Source organism: Podarcis erhardii, assembly GCF_964252035.2.
Source record: "Podarcis erhardii genome assembly, chromosome: 1".
Lineage (NCBI taxonomy): Eukaryota > Metazoa > Chordata > Lepidosauria > Squamata > Lacertidae > Podarcis > Podarcis erhardii.
Genome location: NC_138497.1, coordinates 12,582,308 through 12,603,921, shown reverse-complemented (window position 1 = coordinate 12,603,921; position 21,614 = coordinate 12,582,308). Strand labels below are relative to the sequence as shown.

The 21,614-nt window shown below is 45.5% G+C and overlaps 2 protein-coding genes and 1 long non-coding RNA gene across 4 annotated transcripts in view; 2 read left to right on the top strand and 1 right to left on the bottom strand.

The window, feature by feature from the left end:
- Positions 1 to 8,608, top strand: part of AKT1 (AKT serine/threonine kinase 1) — a 120,226-nt gene extending 111,618 nt beyond the window's left edge. The window contains exons 11-14 of the mRNA XM_081863148.1: positions 867 to 1,081; positions 2,312 to 2,399; positions 5,130 to 5,232; positions 6,495 to 8,608. Of these exons, the coding sequence (XP_081719274.1) occupies positions 867 to 1,081; positions 2,312 to 2,399; positions 5,130 to 5,232; positions 6,495 to 6,574 (486 nt within the window). The 3' untranslated portion in view covers positions 6,575 to 8,608. The remainder of the gene's footprint in view (positions 1 to 866; positions 1,082 to 2,311; positions 2,400 to 5,129; positions 5,233 to 6,494) is intronic.
- A 3,242-nt stretch (positions 8,609 to 11,850) lies between these two features.
- On the bottom strand, positions 11,851 to 19,011 carry SIVA1 (SIVA1 apoptosis inducing factor). The gene is made up of 4 exons (XM_081866772.1): positions 18,893 to 19,011; positions 14,328 to 14,519; positions 13,468 to 13,624; positions 11,851 to 12,361 (listed from the first exon to the last, which is right to left on the bottom strand). Exons 1-4 carry the CDS (start codon positions 19,008 to 19,010, stop codon positions 12,304 to 12,306), a joined length of 525 nt encoding a protein of 174 aa, XP_081722898.1. The 5' UTR covers position 19,011; the 3' UTR covers positions 11,851 to 12,303.
- An 11-nt stretch (positions 19,012 to 19,022) lies between these two features.
- Positions 19,023 to 21,614, top strand: part of LOC309345425 — a 469,580-nt gene continuing 466,988 nt past the window's right edge. For both annotated transcript variants that reach the window (XR_014158230.1, XR_014158231.1), the window contains exon 1: positions 19,023 to 19,201. This is a non-coding gene — a long non-coding RNA (uncharacterized lncRNA). The remainder of the gene's footprint in view (positions 19,202 to 21,614) is intronic.

Sequence of the window (21,614 nt, the reverse complement as noted above, 5' to 3'; positions counted from 1 at the left end):
ATGTCCAGAGATCAGGAATGATGGAAGCTCATAGAATCATAGAATTCTAGAGTTAGAAGGGACCCCAAGGGTCATCTAGTCCAACCCCCTGCAATGCAGGAATCTCAGCTAAAGCATCCATGGCAGATGGCCATCCAACCTCTGCTTAAAAACCTCCAAGGAAGGAGAGTCCGCCACGTCCCGAGGGAGACCTTTCCACTGTCAAACAGCTCTTTACCATAAAAAAAGTTCTTCCTGATGTTTAGTCGGAATCTCCTTCCTTGTAACTCAAAGCCATTGGTTCAGATCCTAACCTCCAGAGCAGGAAAAAACAAGCCTGCTCCATCTTCCATGTGACAGCCCTTTAGATATTTGAAGATGGCTATCACGTCTCCTCTTTTCCCAGGCTAAACATGCCCAACCAATCCTTAGAAGGCTTTGGTCATCTTGGTTGCCCTCCTCTGCTTGTCAACATCCTCCTTAAATTGTGGTGCCCAGAATTGGACACAGTATTCCTTTGGTCATCTTGGTTGCCCTCCTCTGCTTGTCAACATCCTCCTTAAATTGTGGTGCCCAGAATTGGACACAGTATTCCAAGTGTGGTACCTGACCAAGGTAGAATAGAATGGAATCCCTTGATCTGATCACTAGAATAGCACTAGCCCTTTTTTGCTGCTGCCTCACCCTGTGAACTCAGGTTAAGCTTGTGTCTTACTAAGACCCCATGGGAGATGGGGAGAAGGTTCCTCATCCCTGGCCTAATTGGATGCTGTGCAGGAAACAAAAGGCCAGCAGGCTGTTACAGGACAGGAATTCCTTCTTTCTGCTTATCTGACCCATGGATGAGTTAGACTCGCCATTGACATAAAGCTCTGGCCTTCTTGCAGGTGCTGGAGGACAACGACTACGGCCGTGCGGTGGATTGGTGGGGCTTAGGAGTCGTCATGTACGAAATGATGTGCGGTCGGCTCCCTTTCTACAACCAGGACCACGAGAAGCTCTTCGAGCTCATTCTCAGCGAAGAGATCCGGTTCCCACGCACGCTATCGCCCGAAGCAAAGTCGCTTCTGTCGGGCTTGCTGAAGAAGGATCCAAAGCAAAGGTGAGGCTTTGACATTCCTGGTCTTCCGATGCAGGCGACTCCTAAACCCCGTAAACTAGGTGCGTCTTATGGTCTGGTGCGTCTTATAGAGCGAAAAACACAGTATCATCCCAAACTGGTTTGAAGTCCATATCGTGATTATCGGCATCGTAATTTCTGACATGGCAATGTATCGCGAATCACATGGTGCGTGTGCTATGCAAAAATCACAGTGTGGGGGAAACTGTGAAGCCAGCTGATGATGCCTCTCTCGATTCCTGTAGCCCCTGTTAACTCCGCCAGCTCTGCTCTCCCCGGCTTCATGCAGGGGGCAGCAAATCACAAGAGCAGGCACCAGCAAAAATCACAGTGCGGGGAAAACCGTGAAGCCAGCCAATGCCCCTTCGCAGCTCCATCCTTATTTCAGACTTCAGGGTGGATCACACTGTTTAGCTGTTGATATGTCGTGATGCTGAAAACCAGATACCGCCCAGCCGTACTAGATGGGCCATTGTGCTCTTTGTTCTCCTGTGCTCTCCTGCTGTCAGTCGGTTCTAGTGCTGTAATTTCCTGGCTTGTTTAAGTCAAAGTTCCCCTTTGTGCCTAGAGCACCCTCTAAAATGAGCAGTGAAACGCCTTGTGTGTCATCCCAATGTCCGAATGTGGGAAAATGGAACATCACAGAGCAAGTAAAGATTACAAAGCGTTTCTTCCTCTCTCCCCCCCCCCGCCAAATTTCCAATCTGGAGACTACACTGCAGTTCAGGGTGATTATTTGACCTGGTTTCAAAGCTGTTGAATGTTTTTCTGTGAAATGCATGCTTAAGCTTTTTTTGTTGTTGTTGTTTAGGCAAGCCTGTCCAGGCATGTAGTTGTTGATGTGTTTTATCCTTTCTCGCTGTTAATTTTAATTCTTTTAAAATGCATTTGAATTGCTTTTAACTGATAATTTTAATAACATCGTTTAAACTGTTTAGAAGTTTTTATTACAGGCTTTTTTATTAGAGGTTTACTAGAAGGTTATTCAGAGGTGGTATATAAATTTTGTTAAATAAATCAGTGGCGCAATCAGCATGCAAGGTCTCACAGGGCCTACTTGGTAGAGGCACCATCCCCATCCACACACTTCTGCATCGTCACTTAGCAACGAGTCATTTTCGCAAAGGCCAAATGAGCCCCATTATAAAACCGCGTATAAACACAAGACGTTTGCACCGTGCTAAAGTGGCGCTGGTATTTTTCTCCCCACAGGTTAGGTGGTGGACAGGATGATGCCAAGGAGATTATGCAACACAAATTTTTTGCTGGCATCGTATGGCAAGATGTGTATGAAAAAAAGGTATTCAGAGTTCTGCATGTTGGAAGATGTGATTTGTTGGTGCTTCACAGCTGGAGGCAGTAATGTAAACCAGTAAACCAGGGATTGGGAACCGCAGGACGGTCCCCCCCCCCCTTTCCTCATAACCCATGGCTTTGCTAGTGTGGCTCTCTGCCACCCTCTAGTGAATCATAGAATCATAGAGTTGGAAGAGACCACAAGGGCCATCGAGTCCAACCCCCTGCCAAGCAGGAAACACCATCAGAGCACTCCTGACATATGGTTGTCAAGCCTCTGCTTAAAGACCTCCAAAGAAGGAGACTCCACCACACTCCTTGGTAGCAAATTCCACTGTCGAACAGCTCTTACTGTCAGGAAGTTCTTCCTAATGTTTAGGTGGAATCTTCTTTCTTGTAGTTTGGAACCATTGCTCCGTGTCCGCTTCTCTGGAGCAGCAGAAAACAACCTTTCTCCCTCCTCTATGTGACATTCTTTTATATATTTGAACATGGCTATCATATCACCCCTTAACCTCCTCTTCTCCAGGCTAAACATGCCCAGCCCCCTTAGCCGTTCCTCATAAGGCATCGTTTCCAGGCCTTTGACCATTTTGGTTGCCCTCCTCTGGACACGTTCCAGTTTGTCAGTGTCCTTCTTGAACTGTGGTGCCCAGAACTGGACACAGTACTCCAGGTGAGGTCTGACCAGAGCAGAATACAGTGGCACTATTACTTCCCTTGATCTAGATGCTATACTCCTATTGATGCAGCCCAGAATTGCATTGGCTTTTTCTTTTTTCTTTTTTTGGGGGGGGGGCAGTGTTCAGCATCCACACAAGTTTATAGCTGTTGTGGCTGTCTGTTAGCCAATCAAAATGGGCTCTTTTTTGGCTCACAAATGGGCTTTTTTGGCTCATCTAGTGCCGGCTGTTGGATTCAGCAGCCTTGAGGATGGTTCCTTGATTAACATTTCACTGAACGTTGCTGTCAGCATGGACGTTTCCAAGTATCATGCCATTCAGGTTAATTAAAAAGGCCTTGTGCAATCAAATGGGAAAGATGGTTTACAGTTACATTTGCCCCCTGTGTGTCAGCATCTTCCTCCTGTCCCTGTTCAGAGCCCATAAAACTTCCCACAGCTTATCCTGCTTCCCTTGTCTCCAAGCTTCTTGCAGAGAAAAACAGAAGGGGTGAGACAGGTTCAGTGAGTGCCAGCCATGCCCTCATTTGCCTCCATTTCCGCTATGCATCTCTTTTAAAAAACTGGCTCCATGTCTTGTTGCATTTTTTGAATGTTTCACATGGAATTTGAACACTTTAATAGCTTAAGTCTATCTACTATTTCCCCTGGTCGCTGCCCTGCAGGAGTTTTCGCACTGCGGTGCCGTAGTGTTAAAAGACCAATCTTCGTGCATCTTTACATAGCATGCTTCAGGTTAAAGCCTTAATATTTTTCGCAGCAGACCATTCTAGCAGACCAGAATAGTTTTGCAATGGACTGTTCTCTCCGCTGCCGCCACCCCCAACTCCACGTTCACGCAAGAACTCCTAGGAGTGCAGCTGCATTGCTTGCACTTTGGAAAGGCCTTTGCTCAACTTCCTGGGCGCCAGTAGTCTCCCGTGTAGGTAACCTGCGACGCACCATGGAACCAAAATTTCAGCTGTCTTCCTGGTTGATGCCTCGTCATTATGAATTCAGATCAAGCCTTGCTGGCTCTCAGGTTGTGTTGGGAAGTGGTCCAGCATTTTTATGAGTACGGAAAGTACCCTTATTCCATGCAGGCATGCACAATCAACAGAATTAAAATGGCAGAATTCCCTCTCCCATCCCCCAAGAATCCCCCCCCCATTGACCTTTTCTTAACACATAACAGTTGTGCTCCAGCTTTATCTTCTTCTGCATAGGCTTCTTCTCTTTTTGCCCATCTGATGCCAATGGGCAATACTGTTTTGATCATGGGGTGGCTGACCAGTGGCCCTCCGGACGTTGCTGAACTACAACTCCCATCAGCCCCAGCCAGCATGGCTAGTGCTCCAGAGAGGTATGGGGGTTGTAGCACGGCAATGTTGAAGGGCCACAGGTTCTCCATCCCTGCCAGCCCCCACTAGCCCTAGGCGGTACTACCACTGGAGAGGCACAATGTTGTTTGACTCCAGCTCCCATCAGCCCCTGCCAACATGGCCAGTGGTCAGGGATGATGGGAGTTGTAGTCCGGAAGGCACCACATTGGCTACTCTTGGCTTAGCATTATGCCATAAATGGATCCGTGTGGCCTGTGCTGGGACATAGCAGTGTCATGTGAGCAGGTGGTTATATATAAACTAGTTCCGCTGTTTTCTAAAACTGGCAGTATAATCACTTGCCTTTTTGCCCCTAAATTGTGCGCATCATAACCTTGTTTCCCATCGCTTCGGATTGTGAATTAAAACAAAAAAGGTAAAACAACATAGACGTATTTAAATCGGTCAGCATCACGCTTTAAGGTCCATTTGTCTTTTCTGTGGGGTCTTGAGCTCTTAAATGACCCACCCATTCTCTCAATTTCAGTACACCAGGCAATCATTTAGAAAGTGGGTGAAAAGCCAGATCAGGTGCCAGAACTACATTATGCTAAGTGAAATCAGCAGTTAGCCATTTTTAAAGGAGCAAAACCACACACACACACACACACACACACACACACACACACACACACCCGCCGATGGTAGGGTGGTAAATTTTGATGGTTTTTTCCCTCTTCCTTTCTTCCAGCTCATACCACCATTTAAACCGCAAGTGACATCTGAAACGGACACGCGCTACTTTGATGAAGAATTCACAGCACAGATGATCACTATCACCCCTCCTGATCAAGGTAAAAACTGCTGCGGTTGTCAGTATAAAGACTTACATCACTCTATATCATCAGGTTTGTCTTAATGAAAGGATTGCCTGCACTGACAAGGATTCAGCCGGTATCTCCCAGAAAGCAAAGACTTAAATCTAGTTCTCTGTAGTTTTATCGAAAGGGTTGGGAACCTCTGGCTTGTAGGCCAATTTCAGCCCACCAGGGGGTCCATGAGGGCTCAACATCAGCCCAGTGGTTGAGAGTGTTCAGATGTCAACTGGAGGAGAGGAGGATGCTAAATTATGCACATCTTTCCCCGACCAAGTCAGCCATGATTTAACCCCCGCCTCCTTAGCTAAGCAGGCCTGATTCAGGAAGGAAATCCCCAACAAAAATAAAGGTTTTTCAACCAGCTCCTGCTTGAACCTCTGGTTTTACGAAGTCCAAACAGGAATGCTGGGCTGGTTGAAAGTCGTTCTGCAGGCTCCCTTCTTGAGACTTTGTTTGGCTTCACCTGCCTGTTCCCAACTCCCATCTGCTCCAGCCAGCATGGCCAAGAGCCATGGATGATGGAAGTGCCCTGGGAGGGTCCCCAGTTCCCCATTCCTTCCATTATTCTTGCCTCTCTCTTTCCCCTTCGTTGGCTAGACAACCTGTGTAGACTTAGCTTCTTGAGACAGGGAGCCACAGTGTGTGTTTTGAAGTTACCCGGTAAACTAGGAGTGGACACAAAATAGAGCAAGAGCTACTTGGAGATCACTGGGATGTTCGAAGTAGACGGACAAGTGTTTCTGAATCCTAACAATTGCAACCACAAAACTCCTTTTTGCAACTTTATTAGGCTACTAAGGTAAAGAAAGGTTAGGAACATAGGAGGCTGCCTTGGACCAAGTCAAAACATTGGTCCATCTTCCTCAGTGTTGTGTACACTGAATAGAAGCATCTCTCTCAGCTTTCAGGCAAGGGGTCTCTCCTGAGTATGGCACAGATTGGACCTGGGACTTTTCTGCATAAAGCCCCTAACCCGGAGCTAACTCCTGTGTGAAAGGACTGTGAGCTCAGTTTAGTTCAATGATTCCCAGCTCAGAATATGCTCAGAGGACCCTGTTTTTTAATTGTAACACAACACATCTTTTTGCATCTAGCTCTAGTTAGTACGTCTTGGGTAACCAAAACAAACTAAAACAAAGTAGACCCGACAAGCCTGAAGTCTTTAAAGCCTTGCTTGTGAAGCATTGCACGCATTGGTATCTCGGCAGATTAACAGAATGCTTTCTTTCTGCTTCCAGATGACAATATGGATTACGTCGATAGCGAGCGACGACCGCATTTCCCTCAGTTCTCTTACTCGGCCAGCGGAACGGCTTAGTGTTTCATTTATCAATTCACAGGAACCAATCAGACTGCATTTTGGGGACTTATAATTTCGACGGACACTAGAGATCTCTCTACGATACATGATTTGCAAACTATGTTTGTACTACAGTTTAGTTGAATTTGTAGGAAGCCTCACAGGTTGTGTATTTAAAACAATCCTGATGCATTTTTGAATCGGAATCTCTGAAGCAATTTTGAGGAAGGAAGACAAAGGATCCACTCATAGAGCGCAATTAAAAATGTAAGAAAAAGGCTTTTTCTTCTGAAAAACGACCTTTTTTGGTTTTTAAGAATATGCACCAAAACTGTTTTCTTTCTAGCAGTTTCAGATTTTCCATTATTATTTGGTTTCGGGTTTTTTTTGTGGAAAACTTTATTAAAAAGTTAAAAAAGAAGTTTAAGGTTTTCAACCTAGCAGCAGTGACCATTTGAGAAAACCTCTTTTTTTTTATTTATTGCATACCATTTCATTATGTAAGTAGTGAACCTGCACTCTGAATAATTAGATATATTTAGGATGAGAGACAGATTTAGGTAGTGCAATACAAGCAACAATGCAAAAATAGCCGGAACAAACTCTGGAGATAACAATAGGTTCAGCCGCTATTTGGACAGAAATGAAACAAAAAAATGTCAGCAAAGTTAAGATACTAATTATAGGAATGGCACTAACGGCCTCAATGAGGTAAAATCAGAACCGATAGTTATGCTACCACACCTTCTTAAAAGACAGTGCAGAGTTACATATCAAATGGAGCTGTATGGAACTTTATCCATATTTTGCAGTGCACTGGGGGGTAGTCTACTAAAGGCAGTGAGTTTTAATTATTCCATCTGAGTGTATTTATCTAGGTTTAATCTTGCTGAATACCAGCAGATATCAATGGGCATTTTCTCTTGCCATGGGCCACATTGAAACCAGCAGAAGTCGTACAAGGGTCTTTCTGCACTCATCTTCCCAGACTATATTCTCATCCCAGTTTCCTACTAGTTGTGCCTTGGAGAAACGAGCCAGTTTTACCAACTTCAACTGGGGAAAAACACCCAAACCCAAATGCTTCTTAGTTGCAGAATTGACCAGCAGAGAGAGGGGTGGGCAGGCATGCCTGTATATTAAATGACAAAAGGAAAGGGGGGGGGGAATGCCGACAGCAACCGCACAATATTCTTAAGCGACGAAACACCTTGCCAAACGAGTTGACAAGTCAAATTTCAGGCACCGAAGCCATAGCTTTGTTCGTATATTTATAAAAGGCAGTTCTAAAAATGGGGACGTGAAATGCACGTTGATATTACTACATCCATGTGTTCCGTCACTCGCTTCAGTGTACATTTTTAATGATTATTTTTAGGGGGGTGGGGAGGAAAGCTCAGTGGCAACACCAGCACTTGGATCCAGGGGTGGGGAATGTGTGGCCCTTTGGAGCACTGCTGTGCTCGCTCTCAGGGGCCGATGAGCATTGCGATCCAACAACATCCATGCGCCTGCAAGTTCCCCGTCCCTGGTGAGGAGGAAGCTCTGCCTTTTGCAGTTGCGGATGAGTGTAAAAAAAGAAAAATTGGGTGAAACTTCACATGTTTGAAAAGCGAGCTCTCTCTTCCCCCATGCCCTGCCCTTTATTATCACTTCGTTTTGCATTTTCACAGAAGCCACCTCATTTTGAATCTGCCGGACTTTTGTAACTAAATTGTCTCTTTGCCTTTTGACACGGGCCAGGATTTCTGAACGCTCGCTTGTGCCGCGAATGAGTTTATTCAGTTGTGGCTTTATGTTCTTTTTAGATATGCTTTTGTTTCTGTTCTCTTATCTGTGCAAAAAAGTTGATTGAATATACTGCAGTTCCTTAACACCTTTTTTTTTTTAATTTGAAAGGGAATGTACCCTCAAGTTTTCCCTCTACATGAAATCCCATCATTTTGTGTGTTCTTTTTTGTTTGTTTTTTACAACATTCAACTCTAGTATTTTTACTTATGATATGAAAGTTTCCCTCAAAATACTTCAATAAAATGTGCTTTAACAAGTTAGCTTGGGCCTTGCCTTTGGTGGAACAATGCAGACTTTTGAAAGAGCAAAACTCGATGCACCTTTTTCTCTCTGCCTGCTGTGCAATGGATCGGGGAGAGCCTTGCTAAAGGCTGAATTATCAGCCTGCTATAAGAAGGTGGGGCACACAAGCTGTTGCCAAGAAACTACAGTGGTACCTCGGGTTAAGTACTTAATTCGTTCCGGAGGTCCGTACTTAACCTGAAACTGTTCTTAACCTGAAGCACCACTTTAGCTAATGGGGCCTCCTGCTGCTGCTGCGCTCCCAGAGCCCGATTTCTGTTCTCATCCTGAAGCAAAGTTCTTAACCTGGAGCACTATTTCTGGGTTAGCGGAGTCTGTAACCTGAAGCGTATGTAACCTGAAGCATATGTAACCCGAGGTACCACTGTACAGTAGAAAAAGGAGCAGACCGAGGTGTGTGTTTGATTTTACATTATAAGTAAAATATATATACCTGTCATAAAAGGGGGGGGGGGGGAGGTGAGAGCTCGACCATAATGAGAACTTCATTTCCAGCAAATACAAAATGGGAAGTGTTGTAAGGAGCATCTCATTAGCAGGTCTTTGTCACAAAGATCCCACAACTGGGAGACTGATCAGGCTTGGTACAGAGATACGCAAGAAGCCATGCTGCTGAGCTCAAGCGAGTGAGTGTGAAAGGAGGAGGGTTGGAAGGGGGAAAGCTGGTCAGGGGAAACGGGGCTGAAGTCTCTCCAAAGAAAAAGCTGCTACAAAGGGTTCACTTGTGCAATAAAATCTGGCTGAGAGCAGCATATAGGGTTTTTTAAACACACACGGCAAGCTTTCAGATCCAAAACCTGCTTTACAACAGTGGATTTTTACTACTTGGACATAAATGTGGCCGCTCTAGCTTAAAATAAAGATACTCTGATAATTAACCAATCCCAAAATGCAGCCTGCTATAACTTGCTCTCCCTCAGCATTTTCTGTCTCGACAAAGAACAAAGAAACAGTGGGGTCACTCAGAGGAGAAGATGGTGAAATGCAAACAGGGGACACAGAAAGGGCTGAACTCCTCAATGCCTTCTTTGCCTCAGTCTTCTCCAATAAAGAAAACAATGCCCGGCCTGAAGAATTTGGAGCAAATGATTCAGCAGAGGAAACACAGCCCAGAATAACTAAGGAGATAGTACAAGAATACTTGGCTAGTTTAGATGTAGTCAAGTCTCCAGGGCCAGATGAACTGCATCCAAGAGTATTAAAAGAACTAGCAGATGTGATCTCAGAACCACTGGCAGTCATCTTTGAGAATTCCTGGAGAACAGGCGAAGTCCCGGCAGACTGGAGGAGGGCAAATGTTGTCCTTATTTTCAAAAAGGGGAAAAGAGAGGACCCAAATAATTACCGCCCAGTCAGTCTGACATCAATACCAGGGAAGATTCTGGAGCAGATCATTAAGCAAACAGTCTGTGAGCACCTAGAAAGGAATGCTGTGATCACCAATAGTCAGCATGGATTTCTGAAAAATAAGTCATGTCAGACTAACCTGATCTCGTTTTTTGACAGAATTACAAGCCTGGTAGATGGAGGGAACGCAGTGGATGTAGCCTACCTTGATTTCAGCAAGGCATTTGACAAGGTGCCCCATGATATTCTTGTAAAGAAGCTGGTAAAATGCGGACTTGACTATGCTACCACTCTGTGGATTTGTAACTGGCTGACTGACCAAACCCCAAGGGTGCTCATCAATGGTTCCTCTTCATCCTGGAGAAGAGTGACTAGTGGGGTGCCACAGGGTTCTGTCTTGGGCCCGGTCTTATTCAACATCTTTATCAACGACTTGGATGATGGACTCAAGGGCATCCTGATCAAATTTGCAGATGACACCAAACTGGGAGGGGTGGCTAACACCCCAGAGGACAGGATCACACTTCAAAACGACCTTCACAGATTAGAGAACTGGGCCAAAAGAAACAAGATGAATTTTAACAGGGAGAAATGTAAAGTATTGCACTTGGGCAAAAAAAATGAGAGGCACAAATACAAGATGGGTGACACCTGGCTTGAGAGCAGTACATGTGAAAAGGATCTAGGAGTCTTGGTTGACCACAAACTTGACATGAGCCAACAGTGTGACGTGGCAGCTAAAAAAGCCAATGCAATTCTGGGCTGCATCAATAGGAGTATAGCATCTAGATCAAGGGAAGTAATAGTGCCACTGTATTCTGCTCTGGTCAGACCTCACCTGGAGTACTGTGTCCAGTTCTGGGCACCACAGTTCAAGAAGGACACTGACAAACTGGAACGTGTCCAGAGGAGGGCAACCAAAATGGTCAAAGGCCTGGAAACGATGCCTTACGAGAAATGGCTAAGGGAGCTGGGCATGTTTAGCCTGGAGAAGAGGAGGTTAAGGGGTGATATGATAGCCATGTTCAAATATATAAAAGGATGTCACATAGAGGAGGGAGAAAGGTTGTTTTCTGCTGCTCCAGAGAAGCGGACACGGAGCAATGGTTCCAAACTACAAGAAAGAAGATTCCACCTAAACATTAGCAGGAACTTCCTGACAGTAAGAGCTGTTCGACAGTGGAATTTGTTGCCAAGGAGTGTGGTGGAGTCTCCTTCTTTGGAGGTCTTTAAGCAGAGGCTTGACAACCGTATGTCAGGAGTGCTCTGATGGTGTTTCCTGCTTGGCAGGGGGTTGGACTCGATGGCCTTTGTGGTCTCTTTCAACTCTATGATTCTATGATTCTATGACTTTTTCCTGATGGGTGTCCAATGTGAAACTGATCTTTAAAAGTTCAAAGTACCTAAAGTTTCCTACTTACCTGTTCCCTATGTAATGCAGCTGGTGTCATGAACAACCACTTGGCATCGTTTATGATATGACTCGTGACCACTTAGTGTAGTATCAGGAGAGTCTACAAGTTTGTGGTTGAGTCTCTTTGAAGGTTATGTGAGCAGGGTTGTTTCAGCTTTTCATGCATACCCAAACACTCTTACTTGGAAGGAAGAGTTAAATTAAGTAATATGAGTAGGTTTATAAAAATATATATAAAACAATTTAGATGGCTCATTTCTTTACTGCTAACAAAGCGTTTTTTAAGAACTGGGGAGTAGAGACAAACAAACTGAATCTGGACAGTCTGTTTAGAAGTAGTATTGGATGTTGCAAACACGAGATGCTTAAATGATTCAAGCCACCGAAAAGGGAGGTTTTATAGTGAATAGTTTGAATCAAATTCTGACCACATCAAAGTTTAGGGGCACGGGAAGATGCTTTATTCAGTCACATTACTGGCTCCTGTAGTTCACTTTTGTCTACACTGTGTGGCAACAGTTGTCCATTTGTCTCAGCCCTATCTAAAGAAGCAACGGATCAAACCAGACTCGGCATCTGAAGAATGAGCTCTCCCTCGAGTTTCAGCCTTCCATTACGTTGCTTTTCTAAGGAATTGAATAAAACTCTTCCGCCTTATCAGAACAGATGCCAGCAAGGCTAGCCAAATGCACTCTTCACGAGAGATAATATAAAAAGTTTATTCTATTAAAATTAGTTATAGAAATATACACTATTTATAAAGCGGCACCACAACGTCACAGTAGCAAGGCGGGAGGGTGGGGCGGGAATTGTCCGGCTATTTAAACAAACAAGTTCCTTTACAGATCCTGGAGATAATTATGTCCTTAAAACTTCGTCATTTCAAGCATTTTAGTCCTCAAACATGGAGCAGCCATTGCAAAGTATTCGCTCGCCAACGTCATTGGACCTAGAAGAAAGAAGGTAACAGGCAATTCAGTGCATCTTTCGGTTCTGTACAGTTTAGGAAGAGAACACCAGCTCCACCTCTACCACATGCAAGGAAGTCGTGAGGCTGAATAAATTAAGCTGTGGGGGAAGCCGAAAAACCAAAGAATCGCCTTGCTGGATTAAATCGAGGCCCACACCAGAATAACCTGTACACGCAGGATGTATTTAGCTACGGTGGGAAACTGCTTTAAGAGATGTAGGTGGGCAGGTGTAACCGTGAACTCCTGCAACAAATTAAACAATGGCACAGTTCTCATGCAATGCTAAGCCATACAATGGCTAGGCATGGCTAAACAAAGTATGTAGATACTCATAGGAACATCATAAGCCTGCTTCACTCCTCCCCTGCTTAGTTCCAGGGAGATCAGCAACAGCAGGAAGAGATAGTGTGTGGGTATTTGGAGGTGGGGGGAAATCATTCAAACTCATTCATGCTTACTCATGGTTCAATTTCATGTTGGCTGCAGGGGAGCTTATTTATGTATATTCTTTTCCTCCCAAAGCAGCCCAGGCTGGGAAGCCTCCCTATTCGGCCCACGAGGCTGTTGATGCCAAAGCCAAGCCCATCTCTTGCCCTTTACCTGTGGGCCAGGTAAAGGCTTGCTGCCTGGCAGAAGTGGATTTTGCACACAGTGCTAATCAGCTGGTTGTCAGTGCTTGCAACGGCCTGTGCCTTTGCTCGCAAGTTTGATTTGCCACACTGTTAAAATAGCCTGGAAGGGCTGGGGACTTGGCTCACTGGTGGTTGCAAGTGGTTCTCCAGCCCTGCTCCAGGGCATGAGAAAATTTCTGATGCCAATATTTGCAGGGAGTTCTGCTAAGCTAGACTGCCTTTCCCTCTCCTCAATTTTCTTAATTACCTAGGTTCAAACTACAATCCAAGGTTCAAAGGCCACTGCATTTATGACACAATGGGCCAATGCTTCCTTACAGCTTTTGGCATATGTCAAAAACCAATTTTGCGGGGAATGCTATTACTAACCAGTTTGCTACATTCAGCATGCAGTGTGTCCCAAACCAACTGAAGGAAGTTTTAACTCATGCCTAGTCCGCACGGACACTTACTCTGTAACAGAACACAAGGAGCAAGCAACTACATGGCAACAGCTGCAGAGTTTGCTGCAATTGTGGCATATGTGCCGATCGCACTGAGAGCAAGTTTCTTTGACGTCAACTGTTCTTACGCACGAGGAGCAGGCCGTGGAAAGGCATTCCGGCAGAGCTGTGTAGAAACATACAGATTGTATGTTAGAATAGATTTCAGCATCAAGTGTCAGAAAAAGCACCCATTTCAGAAAGCAGATGGCAATCTTCAAGCCATCTACGTAGAATTGTAGAGTTGTAAGGGACCCTGAGGATCATCAAGTCCAAGGTTCTGCGATGCCAAAATCTAAACTAGATGGTACATATGGAATCCTATTGAGCTGCTCTGAAGGGAGGAATTGTGCCTGCTGTTCTTCACAGAAATGCCGCAGACCCCCTGAATATGCCCTGTGAGCCTCAGTTTGCTCCCTACACCACACAAATATCAAGGCTTACAGTTCCTCCCTTCAGAGAAGCCCAACTGGAGCAAGTCAATTGCTCTATACAGTGGTACCTCGGGTTAAGTACTTAATTCATTCCAGAGGTCCGTACTTAACCTGAAACTGTTCTTAACCTGAAGCACCACTTTAGCTAATGGGGCCTCCTGCTGCTGCCATGCCGCCGGAGCACGATTTCTGTTCTCATCCTGAAGCAAAGTTCTTAACCTGAGGTAATATTTCTGGGTTAGCGGAGTCTGTAACCTGAAGCGTATGTAACCCGAGGTACCACTGCACATGCATATCACAGTTACACCAAACTTAACATTGCAAACCAATAGAAGAAAAGCAAACAGAAAAAGAATCCGCTGCACAGGTACTTGACAGCCGGCTAAATTTACTTACCTGTTTCTCTTGCACAGGGCTGTAGAAGTTTTCCATCCTGCCCAATTAACATTTGCCCGCTGCAACTAAGCCGAGAGCAAGCTTCTGGTCTGCTTGCAAGCAGCTCTGGAGACTGTGCTGCCACCGTGCTACCATTCCATGTGTTGTCCATGTAGGCCTGGGCACCCCTGAAGAGCAGCTGTTTCGTTTTCTCTGCAAAAAAGGACAAGGTGGGAATGGTAACGGAAAGCTATCTCAAACTGGTTTCCCACTCCACTCCATCTTCCCCAAGAAAGAAAGAAGTCTGCTGTATCAAATTATGACATGCTCTCCTACCCAGAAATGGACTTCCATTTCAGAGGAAAGCAAAGAACAAAGCTGCCCATCTAGTTCAGCAAAGTTTATGGGAGTTGCCCAGACACCAAGGACTGAATCCAGAACCTGGCATGTTCTTAGATGTCACAGTCATGCCTGATGATAATCCAAGCAAGTAATACAGTGGTGCCTCGCAAGACAAAAAGAATCCGTTCCGCGATTCTCTTCGTCTAGCGGTTTTTTGTCTTGCGAAGCAAGCCCATTGACGGATTAGCGGATTAGTGCTATTAGCGGTTTAGCGGCTTAGAAAAAGGGGGGGAGAAAGGGGGAAAAACCCGCAGGAACTCGCAAGACATTTTCGTCTTGCGAAGCAAGCCCATAGGAAATTCGTTTTGTGAAGCACCTCCAAAACGGAAAACTCTTTCGTCTAGCGAGTTTTCCGTCTTGCGAGGCATTCGTCTTGTGGGGCACCACTGTAACTACCAGCAGTAAGGATCTTCTCCCAAATTTCTTAAACATTTCCATCCCCCCCCCCAAAGCAATTCAGCAACAGTTTTTAGTTCTGTCAGGAGAGCATTGAGACTCTTGATCACAGGGTCGTAGGTTTGATCCCAACATTCGGCAAAAGTGTCCTGCATTCTTCTTTGGCGACCACTTGTAGCCAAGTAAGATTGTCTTCCAAAGCAGGGTTTTGGCAGTGAGTCCATAAGTGACCGTGGAGGCAAATTCTGGATCCACACATTCTTCCACAGTGGGGACATAGGTTTCCGGGCGGGAGTTGATCATGGTGAGGGTTTGCAAAGTATGCCTTCCTCTTAGCACGTTTCTCCCTTTTGTGCTGAGTTTGAGTGTCTTCAAAGCCCATGACACCTTTGGTTTTGACCTTTAAAGCTCTATGCGGCCTAGGACCCACGTACCTACGGGACCGCCTCTCCTGGTATGCCCCACGGAGGACCTTAAGGTCCACAAATGACAACATTTTTGAGGTCCCAAGTCACAAGGTGGTTAGGTTGGTCTTAACTAGGGCCAGGGCCTTTTCAGTACTGGCCCCAACTTGGTGGAATGCTCTGTCACAAGAGACTAGGGCTCTACAGGACTTGACATCTTTCTGCAGGGCCTGCAAGACAGAGCTGTTCTGCCTGGCCTTTGGTTTGGACTCAGTCTGACCCTTATGTTTCCCTCCCCTTTATGGTTTTGACTTTTAAAATGAGGCTGTGTTTTCAATTGCATTTTAACCTGTATTTTAAATTGTTCTTTTTCTTTTTTCTTATTATGTTTTCACTGAAATTTTATTGGTGCTAGACACCCTGAGCACGGTTCTGGCCAGGGAGGGCAGGGTATTATTATTATTATTATTATTATTATTATTATTATTATTAAAGGCTGTTCTCCAATTGGAGCACTTGCAGAGTTGTAAATTCAAGTCCAACACTGAGCAAAAGTGTCTTGCATTGCAGGGGGCAGGACTACATGACCCTTGTGGTCCCTTCTAACTTTAAAATTCTATGACCACATCATAGGAGGAAAGGAAGGCTGATTCTTTATGCTACCTACAGATCCCTTGCTAGGTTCCGAGAATGTGAAGTAGCTCACAACTTGCCCAGATGGCAACAACCCAAGTAACAGACCCTATTTTCCCAATACCATATCCCCATCAGAGTTCAATCCCCCATTATGAGAACACCAGTCCACATTTCAGTCACTGCTCATTACTCACAGCATAAAGCACTGACCCAAGATTCCTCTCACACAGGAACAAAAACAAACATATGCAACTCATCTGCACTTTGTATTTTATCAACTTATTATACCACAAACTCTTACTACCACCAGTTGTTACTTAAAGTCAAGGGTTGTTTTTTTATGTCCAAGCAACAGCTTATACAGTAATAAGAACCTGATTTCCCAACATGCATTGCATTCTTAGATTTAAACGTGTAATAGATATACCAGCTTTGACATTTAAAGGTTTTTATGTTGCACAGATCCCTGCAGCTGTGTTAGTTGTGGCACAAAGAACACTGTGGCAAAATTAGGGCATAGGAAATGCGGCGTAGGGTGAAAATGAGGGGCAAAGACAGAATATTTGTGTACAGGGAGGGCGGGAGGATATATGCACCTTCTACCAGATGCATGGCCATGCATTCATGTGCACAAAAGCAAACCTGTGTGGTTTCGCACACAAAAGCACACCAATGTGCGATGTAGATAAAGACGCATGAATAAACATGCAAATAAAAAGAAAGTGAGGTACGATGGAGATCAAACCAAATTAATTAGCAAGGAGCTGGAAATCTTAAAATCACATTGCAGAATATAACCAGGATTAAAGTTAGAGAGTGCAATGCAGAGTGGCTCTGCAGCAGGAGTCACCCACTTTGGGGGGACCTTGGGCACCACACACACACACACACACACACACTTGCAATCAAGTACACAACTTATTCTATTGGCTAAAATAGAATGCTCATTTCAAGCCTAACTTCAAAGTGGAGCGGCAACCAGAGCTTTACGGAAATGTTTATTTCTATCCATTTCAATTTGCATATGGTTTCCAAAGCAAGGGGAACTAGACTGTCACAGCCTCCCCAGCAACTCCTTGTGCTTGACAGGTTAAAGAGAGAAAATATATATCTCTGCCCCTTTGCTGAGTAGTACTTTAATCCTATTTCCCTCTTGTAAAAAGGCCCTGTTTTCAGAAGCCGATTCAGCATCCACATAAGATGTAAGGCAAGCAGCACAATTGCATTACCAGGCACTAGTGCCCCCAAGGGAGGATTTTGGGGTAGAAGTCCAGAGCAGTAAGGCAGCAGAATCCGTAATCTCCCTTCCGAAACACAGCAAAGCTGGTCTGCCATGTGTTTCATCACACGATGCCCATTCCTATCCTAAAGAGTTGAAGGCAGTTAAGAGACGTCTGGAGTGTAAAAATCACTGAATTGTACCTGTTGCTGCTTCAAGCAGTTGATCCCTTACCTTTCCCGCCCTGACCTGGCCACAGTGATGCATGTGACGGTCACCTCCAGGCTTGACTACTGTAATTCACTCTATGCAGGGCTGCCCTTGAAGATGTCCCAGAAACTCCAGCAGGTGCAGAATGCTGCAGCGAGGCTCCTCACGGGGTCTCTGCCATGGGAGCATATTCACCCAGTGCTTTTCCAGCTGCACTGGCTCCCAGTGGAGTACAGGGTCAGGTTCAAGGTACTGGTTTTGACCCTCGTACCTACAGGACCTCCTGTCCCTGTATGCCCCGCGGAGGACCTTAAGGTCCATAAATAGCAACACCCTAGAGGTCCTGGGCCCTAAGGAAGTTAGATTAGCCTCAACCAGAGCCAGGGCCTTTTCAACTCTGGCTCCGGCCTGGTGGAACGCTCTGCCTCATGAGACCAGGGGCCTGCTGGATCTGATTTCTTTCCGCAGGGCCTGTAAGACAGAGTTGTTCCGCCTGGCCTTTGGCTTGGAGTCAATTTGATTCCTTCCCCCTCTTTTTCCTTTCTCCTCCTGTGATGAGGCTACATTTTAATTGCTTTAATGTTGTATTTTAATCTTGTATTTAAGTTGTATTCATTCAACTCGTTTTTATTATTGGTTGTTAGCCGCCCTGAACCCGGCCTTGGCTGGGGAGGGCGGGTTATAAATTATTAATTATTATTATTATTATTATTATTATTATTATTACCACTAATTCCTGGGCGTGTCCTTTCATAAGAAAAAGCAGGCAGGTTCGAGGTCAAGCACCTCTATGCTGAGACAAGCTGGGAGGCAGGGCAAGGGGGGGGGGTGTGTCTCCGCTTCAAGAGAGAACCCACTGATCCCTGGACATGAGCAGAAATAAAGACCAGGCAGGCTTAGTTAGGCTGTGCGCTTAGCAGGGAAAGGCTGAGAGGTGCAGAGGAGAGGGAGGGAATCTCTTCAACCAACGCCCTCCAGGAAAGAACCACTGCCCCTGGGCATGTGCAGAGTGTTTTCCCTTCAGAGGAAACAAGCACCAGGCAGGCTTGAGCTGCGTGCTTAGCAAAGGCTGGGAGATGTGGAGACGGAGGACTCTCTTCACACAACTCCCCCTTCCAGATTAAAAGGGGCTTTTGCTCCATTCTGCTCCTTCCCCCATCCCGCTGAAGCGTCCAGTTCTCGCGAGAGTATGAACTCAGTTCTCGCGAGAGTGAAACACTGGTCAAGCAACGGCGTCCTTGACCAAAGTTTCGTCCTCGCGAGAACACGGCTCCGAGACCCTCCCTCGCGCCCAACCGCCGCCGCCGCTTCCTCCTCACCGAAGACCTCGCGCCGGTAGCGCTCGCCCTGGACGCCCTGGCTCAGCTCCCTCAGCCTCACGCGGGTCTTCAGCTGCACCGGGGAAGAGTCCCCGAACGGGCAGGAGCGCTTCGGCATCTCCTTCGGAACCAAAAGACGACGCCTTGCTTTTTATGTAGCTGGCTGGGCCCTCCCGCGCGGGAAAATAGCGGCGGCGGCGACGCAAAACAAACTTCTTTCGGATCTCGCCGCCACGCACCCCGCCTACTACAACGTCACGGGGCATGTCAGCCAATAAGGATGGACGCAGAGCGGCGTTGAAAGCACAGGTAGGCGGGATTTCTGGGAGTGTGGGCGGGGCTCGAAGCAGGGGCCCTCCTACCACAGGAACCGTAGCCCTGATGACACCGCTAGGGGGTGGTGCCGAGGCTCTTCCGTGTAGGTAAGTCGTACTGCTGCTATATATATAATTTTGTAAACCGTTTTCTGGCTTTTCTAACAATCAAACGCTGAATGAATGCTTATGAAATAAAAAAAATTCTATTTCATTAATAAAATGAAAAATAATAATAATAAAATAAAAGTTTCTATTTCATTGGGCTTGGCTTGTTGCGTTGCTGATTTCGTGAGATGTTCAATTAATTAAAGGGCGCAGCTGCGCACAGCTGAGAAGAACCTCACCAAGGAGCTTGCTCTTCAAAATGTTGCAGCAATAAAGTAACTATTCCCAAACGCGGCTTCCTCCTTAAACCATCTTCTCCTACACTTATCTCTTTAAAAAAATTCCTTCCAGTAGCACCTTAAAGACCAACTGAGTTAGTTCTAGGTATGAGCTTTCGTGTGCATGCACACTTCTTCAGATACACATGGCAGACCAACACGGCTACCTATCTGTAACTTATCTCTTTGTGTGCTCATGAGCTCACACGGGCACAGAGTGGTTTCTAACTGCCCCTCCTTTCTTTCAAATTAAGAACCTAGATTGATGTTCCATTTGCAACCCCTTCTTGAACATGCATACCAGGGCAGGGGTAACTGGCCAGTAAATTGTACACCTTTGAAAACTATACAGAAACGCCAACTGGTGCAAGGCACAGTAGCTAAATCTGGAATTTCTGGGAGGGGCAAAGTTCTCCTCAGATCTGGCAATCTTCATTTATTTTACAAATTTTGCTGGGCTTTTTTCTTATATCTTGGGGAACTCAGCAGGGAACACATGGGCCCAGTGGCATATTTCTTAGGAAACCGGGGGTGGGGGGTGGGGGGTGGGACGGGACTTGAGGCTGGTGCTTTGCCTTCCTCTTGGAAAAGGTACTGATTGGTGAGCTTGAGGGGTGCGGGTAGCACAACATAACCAGGTATTGAGTCAGGTTGTTAGTCTTCACCTGCAAAGCATTCCCTATGATGGGCAGTGGAGGTGCACCAGGTGACAGCCACTTCACATTCTCTGGCATCCTGCTGCTCCTGAAGTTTCTGGAGTTCAATGGCTTTATTTTGCAGGAGCAGAATTATCATGGCAGGAACTTTAGAGAGCTGAGGACGGATGCCCCAGATATGCTGCTCTAATGATTGTAGGAGGATTGCGCCGCTCTGCCTTCCCATTATTTTTTGTCTTCCTAGATCCTCTTCCTCTGCTGTCTTCTTTTGGCTGTCTACCACAAACGCCAATCACTACTAACCTGATGGCAGACAGTTTGACATTCTTAGTTTTCCAAATGTGCCCTTGGGTTCTAAAAGGCTGGCGCCAAGATTATTTAATGAAACCAGCAACATGGAACATATATTTTACCAATGTTAACCACTGTTAACAGATCTCCCATTTGTTTAAGGTACAATTCAGGATACTGTTTTTTTTCTAAAACACAGTAGGTAGTAGATTAGATCAAGGACTATCTGCTCCACATTACAGGCTGTAGCACATATATTTTTATACTGGCGAGGCACTTGTATACTATTTTCAGGTGTGGTTTTACTGATGTTTTATGCTGCTTAGTTGTCACTGTTACAATATTGTGATTTATATTATGTGTTGTTTTGCATGATTGTTTATTGGTTACTAGCTACCCTGAACTCAAGATGGGAGGAAGGCCGGGATCTAAGAAACTTGAGTAAAAAAATATGGACCTGCCCAGTCATTAAGATCTCCTTCAGAGATTAAGGGCCTTTGCTGTGGATTTGCCCCAGCTGTAGAACCCTTTCCCCAAAGAGGTTTCAGCTGAGCTTTTGGGACCAGGTTAAAAGAGTTTCACTGGATATATAGATGGTACATGACCCCAGTCAAGCTTGCAAAGATTTACCATTTGCCCAATAACAATTGCTGGAAATGCAATGAGTCGGAAGGAACCTTCTACCACCTTTGGTGGACCTGCCCAAGGATTAAAGCCTACTGGGAAATGATCTATAATGAAATTAAGAAAGTCCTTAAGTGGACGTTTTTAAAGAAACCGGAAGCTTTTCTCTTGGGCATGGTGGGCCAATTGGTACCAAAGAAGGATAGGACATTCTTTATGTATGCAACTACAGCGGCAAGAATTCTTTTAGCAAAGTATTGGAAGACGCAAGAACTACCTACTCTGGAAGAATGGCAGACAAAGGTGACCGAATTTATGGGACTGGCAGAGATGACCGGCAGAATCCGTGACCAGAGGAAAGAGGCGGTGGAAGAGGACTGGAAAAAATTTAAAGTATATCTTAAAAACTGCTGCAAAATTGAGGACTGTTAAGATGTTAAGGGGTGAGAAA